Genomic DNA, 7,761 nt, shown 5'->3' with positions numbered 1-7,761 from the left:
TTCAGTTTAACATATCAACAAAACTAGACATCATTGTAGTAAGTATATGGAGAATACTTGTGCTTTTCAAACATAGAACAACATAGACATCCAGTCGGTTTTTATAGAAAATATAGGATTTTCTATGGTAAACATCATTCTTTTAAGGTAAACAGTTTTCGATGGATCTTTCTGAAAACAATAACATTTATTACTGAAATCAATGTTTCACAATAGAGTTAGTGAAACTAGAAACTTATCTATAAAAGGTTTAATTCGTTTTATTAAACTTGTTTAACATAAAGGACCTTAAATGGTTAATTCTATAATTCATTGGTTTATACATCAGGGTTATATATAGTTAATATCCGATAGGCAGTGGAATGTATGACTTCCGCCTTACTTCATGTTCCTTGTTTGGATGTGGGCTTAGGGCGGATTTACATATTTAACTGTCCGTTCGATATTAGATTATATATAGCTTGTATAAACTCAGTGATTATAGAAGGAACTATTGTGGTTACCATTTTTACTAAAGGAAATATATGATTTTCTTAAGGAATGTTTTCTTCAAATGTAAAAGAACTATTACAGTTAACTCCGTAAGCACCTAGTGAATACGCTAGTGTTATATACTATAAAAATCTAACAAACAATGGGACGTTTGAATTCCGCCTCATTTCTTGTTCCTTGTTTGGTTGTGGGCTTAGGGCGGATTCACATAATCGATTGTCTGTTTACTCTAAATTGTATATAACTTGTATCCACTGAGTACTCATAGAAGGAATTGTAAAAGTCATTTTCACTTATCTTTCATCACATTAGAAAATATAGGATTTTCTGGAGGAACATGCGAACTTTCTAAAAAGAACTTAGAGTATATTTTTTATTACAAAAATGCTTATGAACTCACCACATTAAATGCTGATCTACGCTTTCAAAATAACTTGTATTCTCAGGAAACTAGTAGACAGGTACACACTCAGGGATTCAGAAGATTAAGCATAATAGTTTCATGTCTTTCTTTTGTTAATTACTTTTGGAGTCAATCTTTTGTGAATCAAATACATGTAAACACTTTAATATTTATACAATGGTTGTTTGTTACTTTGATTACTATGATGCATGTGTTGTGATACTGAGCAGGACTTCCTCCGCCCCCGAACGTTTCCGCCGTTCCGGTTTGGGGGTGTGACATACATGAAAGTCAATATATCTCATATAAAAAACGATGCTTCTTCAAAACAAATGACTGATAACATTTAACTTGAGAATTTTTTAGGATATGTTGTAGTGAAAGGGACAATTTGGTAAACAGAATCAAAACTACATTTGTATTTCTTGCTAACCATAAGAAAAAAGAATAAAAAAAAAATCTTGAAATATTTTAGCCAAAAAAACAAAGGGTAAACAAGGGCAATTTGGTCTTTCTTGCATATGACATAGATGCATGCATAATTAAGTCATTATAGCATTATACTCTTGAATTCTCAAATTACATTGTTGTTATAACAATAAATGGAAGTAAGATGTTATACTAAACAAATGAGACAAAATGGTACGATAGGGCATAACTGTGTCATTTTTTATGTTAAGTTTGTATTATGTTAGTGTTGTATTAATTTGGTCTAAGTTTTTATTATGTGCAATCAGATTGGAGCATTTGCAGGTCCTAACAAGATCCATTGGGCACAAAAACAAGAAGTGGGAAAATTATGAGAAGAATCTTGAGCAAAATTGCTTCTACACACTTAGATTATTTTGGTGACAACACATTAGCATATCCAATCCAACAGAAGGGAGAAAAGTTGTTAATTGTCATTTTTATATTAAGTTGTACTTTGAACAATATATTCAGTTATAGTTTTTTACTATCATGTTTCTTCATGTACATAAAGCAAGAAGGTTGTTTAGCAACATCAACAATCGTGATTTTGATAGTACCATTGTTGAGCTTAATAAGTTGCATGACAAAAGGGCATAATTATATTGTGAACTCATTAAACTTTTTATCAAGGCACCTCATAAAACTTTTTATGTTAAACCATTCAATAAAAAGGACAAAAGGGCAATTGACGAAAGGGCATAAATGTACATTGAACTATTGTTGCTTTAATTTTTTTCATCAAGTACTATATATTAAGCCATTGTTGATAGTGTTTTTTTGAATAAACTCAATTTTGATGGTGTTTTTTAAAGGATTTTATAACAAACTTTATAACGTCATTTTCCCAATAAATATATTCATATCATTATACTTAATTACAATATAAATAATTATTAATTATTAAATTATATAATAATCAATGGTGATAAATTAGTCGGTCAAATTGAAAAAGAATAATATCAAAAAAGTTAACAAAGAACGTCAGAAAATAAAAATTGGCAATTAGAATGATGGAAATGAATTCATCAACTATGACATGCCGTTAAAAAAATCAACTATGTCATAGGACATAATAGCAAAGAAATTTATATTAAAAGCAAATTAATATACGCTTAAATGAAAAAAAAATGATATTTTTATTTGTTTATTTATTTAATTATGTATAGTGTGTCAAAGTATATCTTGTTTATATTTATATCTATATTTAAGTTAATTTGTACTCTCTCTTTATTTTAAAATATTTGGATATCATCTTTAAGTTAATTCGTATGTCTGAATTTTAAAGTTATCCCAAACGTGCATTTTAATGTTATCTCAAATGCATATTATTGTATCTATATTAATTTCGTTTATAGAGTGTCTTTCCGGTCATAACTGTTAATAGTTTTTAAGAGATTTTACCTTATCGTTTTTTTAAAAAACAAAATTTAAAAGCTAAGTTTTTTAGTTTTTATTTAAACAAAACAACCTCAATTTCAAAAGATTTTTTAATTAGTTTTTTTTTGAAGCTTTTAACTTTTAGTTTTTATATAATTTGATATATTTAAAAGTTAGAAGTTTTTGCCCACAAATTTTGCACAATAAAAAACTACAACTTCTAGTAGCCTCGAGACAAAACATCCATAATATAGTGTATCCATAATATATAAACTAGTTAAAAGTTCAATAAAATATGAGCAGTTATAAATATAACTAAAATCAACTTTTATGGTTGTGAGATAAAGTTACTATTGCTAATAGTATAAGTTGCAAGGAATAGTTAATCTTTCAATTTTCTATAAAATGTCATTTTCAATAATTTTATTTTGTAAAATAATATTTTTTATCTTTTATTTTTTAAAATTCACTTTTACCCCTTCACTTTCAACTTTGTAAAATATCATTTTCATCTTTTTCGTTTTCTAAACTTTCATGCTTACCCATAATATATATATATATATATATATATATATATATATATATATATATATATATATATATATATATATATATATATATATATATATAGACACACACACGATTTTTTCTAATGTACTTTATAAAATGCATTTTCCACTCATTCAACTTTGTATAATTTGTTACTTGCAACCCTCAATGCATAAAGTGCAACTTTAATTCATCAACTTCGTATAATCCGTCACTTGCAACCTCAGTGTTTTTTAAAATGATATTATTCATTATTTTACTTTTTGAAATATCACTTTTACCCTTTTCACCTTAAACTTTGTAAAATATCATTTTTACTCCTTCGTTTTTCATTCCTAATACACAACAAAAACACGTAAAAACTCGTTGCAAAGCGCAAACTTAATTACTAGTTGATTTCTAATATATAAATACATTTATATAATAAAAATTTACTATGTTTAGCAAACTAATTGGGTAGTCTTCCACACAAAAAATTGATATATCATCCTAAGGTACAACACTTTACAACTATCATACAGGTCAATAAACATATATTTTATATGTAGGAATTCGATTTTTTAAATGGAAGAATCGAATTAATTAACTAAATAAACAACAAAACAGAAAAAAAAAACAATTAATTTTTAATTAAAGTAGATCGACTTATGCTTGAAAGTCTTTTAACTATTCAAAAGAGGCATCCAATGTGGCTTGTAAATGGGGAAGTATGTGTGGCCTTTCTAATAGAGAAGCGGTTTATAGCTGGTTCTAATCATATACACTAAAAAAAAATTCCAATTGCAAAATGGAGTAATCATATAGAATCTTTATAAATCAAGATCTTACCTTTTCCTTAACTATAGACTCAATGGCCTCCAAAAACACAGATTCTAATCTAAAAAGCCCAAAATAAACAAAAAAAAAGACCACGAAACAAAAAATAAAATAAAAATTGTTTACTTTCTTACTCTCTTGCTTTTTTAAATGGCTTGTAAAGCACCGTTGTCACAAATTTTGACCGAAATCGTTGGGAAGAACTCAGAGCAACAACGGGTTGACTGCTATCATCTCTCTTAATATACAAATGATCCAAATTGGCCGATAAAGGCTTCTGAAAAACCCCTTCATAGTTCTTGGAAAAAGATGCTTGATTCAAAGGCATATGTTGTATTAGCGGGGGCATTTCGGGTAATTTCTCACTATAATCATCTAATGTGAAGGATGCATTGTTGTAGCTTGATATTGGGGAAGAAGGGTATTCGGTTTCTTGATCTCTCATCAAGTTTTCATTGTAATAACCCTGAAAAACATCAAAAAAATATTAAAAAGACAAAATCTTAAGTTGCGGAAAATTTTCAAGTTCCATGAAAATTTTCAAATGAAAATGAAAATTTTGAAAATGTATTTTGTTGATTCAGTTTTCAAAAGATTTCCAAAGAAATGGAAATCTTCTATTTTCCAAATTGTATGTAAACAAAAAAGTGATTTTTATAGTTTTCCAAAGTTTTTTAAATTTCTAAAATAGAAAAAAAAAACTCCACTAGTTTAAACTTTTAAACCAAACGCGTTTTCTAAATTTTTATTGAAATCTGAATATTAAAACTCAACTCTATTTTCTCAAAATGTTTTCTAGAAAAATAAAAACAATTTTGGTCCCACAACTAAAATGAAAAAAGAAAAGGTAAATGTTTTTCCATGGGTGACATTACCAATGGGTCCCACAACCAACATTAAAAAAAAAGTAAATGTAAATACCAAACTAACAACCGGTCCCACAACCAAAAAAAGTAAATGAACCCTATGGGTGTCAACATAGAGGTTTCTCTAGATTCTCACATCTTTACTGTTACATCCTTACTTACCGACAATCCTTACTTACTGACACTGACAGTGACTGACCCTATAGTGACAGTGACAGAGATAATGATAGTAGAATAACTAAAGAAGTATACCTTTAAGTCCAAAACGTTGTAAATATTCCCAAACTCATCACTTTCGTGTGGTAAATCAGGAGAATAAGTCAATTCCCCATCAACGATAAAACGATAATGGTAAACACCAGAATTTAGCACCTTAAGAATTGAGAAATGAGTGCCTGAACCTTCTAATAACTCCCTGATAGAATAAAAAGATTCAAGAAAACGGACAAAAAAAGTATAAAACTTCTTATCAATCAAAAAAAGAGTGAGAATAGAAAAATAGCATTTCAACCTCGTACTCCAGTTATCCCATGATCCTTCAATTGCAACATGCTTTCCACCATGAGTCCAATCGATTACTGCTGGTATGCTTATGTTGTTATCTGGGTTGAATTCGCCTCTTTGACTCTGCATTTGCAAGTTTTTATATGGTAATTAATCAGTTTTTATTTTCGTAACATGCTTTTTGTATGTAACTCTTTGATTATTTTTAGATTATATTACTTCGATAACTTTATTTTACATATTAATTTAGTAATTTTGTATATACATATTTAGTTGCAACAAAATTAATTGGCATTTGGTATATTAAACACCATCATAATGTGACTATTACAACTTCATGCAACAAAAATGTAACTTGGTGCAAATGAATCTTAATTCTTGAAGAAAAAAAACTATATTTTGCAAGAAAGAAACGACTTTTAGACTGAAAAAAGAAGAATTGTTTAGTGCCCATGATTTTTGGGTGTTAACATTTACATTATTTGTCGAAAATTATTTATGCTAGCAAAGCTTTTTTTTTTAATGAACAAATTATAATGTCCACCTTTTTGTGGAACTTCTAGCAAAGAGATGAAAGAAATCAACAATTGTAGCATAAATAATTCTATTATATGATTTTTTTTACTCATGTTCATATAAAGATTTACCCCATTAAAGATCCAATTTTGCAAGAAAGAAAACCTATAAATACAAATCACCCATTCAACCACCATGGACATACTCACATACATACATGTAAAAGCTTGAGTTACCTGAGGAGTGATAGTCATGGGGAACTGAGAAGCCCTAGGGGGGAGAAGCATATGCGCAGGATAGCTGTTGCTACTGTTAACTTGCGCCGGTCGATGGCCACATTCCATGTAGTAATCAGCTTGATTAAACTCTTTACTCTTTACTTCTCTACCACTAACATTACCCATTAGTGCAGAATTTCGTTAGAAACACTAAAAAGTCATATTCATGCTTTTAGATCAAGAACACAACTCATGAAGCCATCAACGACGATGAAGAACAGAAAGAATGGAAAAATCCCAAGTCAGAAAACGAGAAGAAATGGGGATTTATGGTTTTTATACATACCCATGTCTTTGTTTTTCTATTTTAGAGAGAGGAATCGATAAATCGATAAATACCCATATAATTAAGCACAAAGAAGGAGAACAGGTAACATGATGGAAAGCCCTTTTTGTCCTCTTTGTTTCTCTCACAAACACACACGAAAACACACAGTGGGTCTTTTTTTTTTTTCCCTCTTTTTCTAGAACTCCGGTTCTTGGTGGAGAAAAAAGCTACAAGTGTACTAGTGTGTTTATTCTCCAATGAGTTTGGAGGATCCTTTGTTTGAGGAAGTGTGGGTGGATTAATTATGCTTATTTTATTTGTTTAGTTTGACTAAATTACAATTTTGGTCCTTATGCTTTTTCTGTTAGGTTTAAAAGCGTTTTTATATTTTATTTTCATTTTCATATTATCTTTATTTATTACTATATCATAAGAGCTTTTAGAACTTATTGCATTTTGGATTAACTCATTTATTAACACTGGAAATTTGTTTTGTATATCTAGTCGGTTTCATTCAATATTATTTATTTTTACACTCGTAAGTGTACATCGTAAGTGTATAAAGTCTATGTTATTTTTTATTAACAGGCTTCTAGGTCAGCAGTATGAGGTGGTGTCTTTCTTTTTTGAAGTCGAGGGTTCAAGTCCTGTCATTGACATAGATGAAATTAAATATTAGTTTATGAGTAGATTATATATTTATATTTACCGATTCAGAAAAAAATTAATTTATTTGATTATATATTAGGCTATAAACTCGTGTACCATACGGTTGGCAAATCAGAATAAATAGAAAATATATCACATTCTTAATTTATTGCTAAATTTTGAATTTTACGATTTATTATTCCTTTATTGTAAATATAAAAATTTTAACTCCTTAAAATATGAGATTTTATATCAAATGAAATAAAAAAAATACTAAAAAATGATATATGACATCATTATACTTAAAAAGATGACATGTGACATATTTATGTTTTATTTATTAGGTTAGGTAGATTCAATAACATTTCATTTACCAAATAATAAATGAGTAGCAATTACAAAATAGTTGGTTAAAATGTTTTGTCAAAAATTGATACACTAATTTTGTAACCAAATTAGTTAGTATGATTTGATTTTTAGAATAAAACATTAGACTGTGAAATGCTTAAGATCTTAAAATACGTCAGACATGTTGGTCATGCCCAAGATATTCAGCAACCTGCTTAGTAATGT

General features: G+C 28.4%; 1 protein-coding gene across 2 annotated transcripts; it reads right to left on the bottom strand.

Moving 5' to 3' along the window:
- Window positions 1–4,051: 4,051 nt before the first annotated feature.
- Window positions 4,052–6,799, bottom strand: LOC145076838 (SNF1-related protein kinase regulatory subunit beta-2-like). 2 transcript variants are annotated; one of them, XM_079022639.1, is made up of 4 exons: window positions 6,231–6,796; window positions 5,486–5,601; window positions 5,227–5,389; window positions 4,052–4,574 (listed from the first exon to the last, which is right to left on the bottom strand). In XM_079022639.1, exons 1-4 carry the CDS (start codon window positions 6,396–6,398, stop codon window positions 4,239–4,241), a joined length of 783 nt encoding a protein of 260 aa, XP_078878765.1. In that variant the 5' UTR covers window positions 6,399–6,796; the 3' UTR covers window positions 4,052–4,238. The 2 variants fall into 2 exon arrangements, with proteins under 2 accessions (XP_078878765.1, XP_078878764.1); XM_079022638.1 differs by having other exon boundaries at window positions 5,227–5,601; window positions 6,231–6,799.
- Window positions 6,800–7,761: the final 962 nt, after the last annotated feature.

This window comes from Lactuca serriola, chromosome 9 (genome assembly GCF_051521515.1).
Source record: "Lactuca serriola cultivar US96UC23 chromosome 9, Lser_US96UC23_V15, whole genome shotgun sequence".
NCBI classification, from domain to species: Eukaryota; Viridiplantae; Streptophyta; class Magnoliopsida; order Asterales; family Asteraceae; genus Lactuca; species Lactuca serriola.
Note: the sequence above shows the minus strand (reverse complement) of the source record. Positions and strands in the feature narration are given on the sequence as shown.

What these genes read in the sequence shown, in the direction of transcription:
- LOC145076838 (XM_079022638.1), bottom strand. Translation starts at nt 6,398, where the DNA reads ATGGGTAATGTTAGTGGTAGAGAAGTAAAGAGTAAAGAGTTTAATCAA. An exon ending in CCATGACTATCACTCCTCAG is followed by an intron (nt 5,602 to 6,230) that starts GTAACTCAAGCT and finishes TTGCAAATGCAG; the next exon opens with AGTCAAAGAGGCGAATTCAA. An exon ending in ACAACGTTTTGGACTTAAAG is followed by an intron (nt 4,575 to 5,226) that starts GTATACTTCTTT and finishes GATGTTTTTCAG; the next exon opens with GGTTATTACAATGAAAACTT.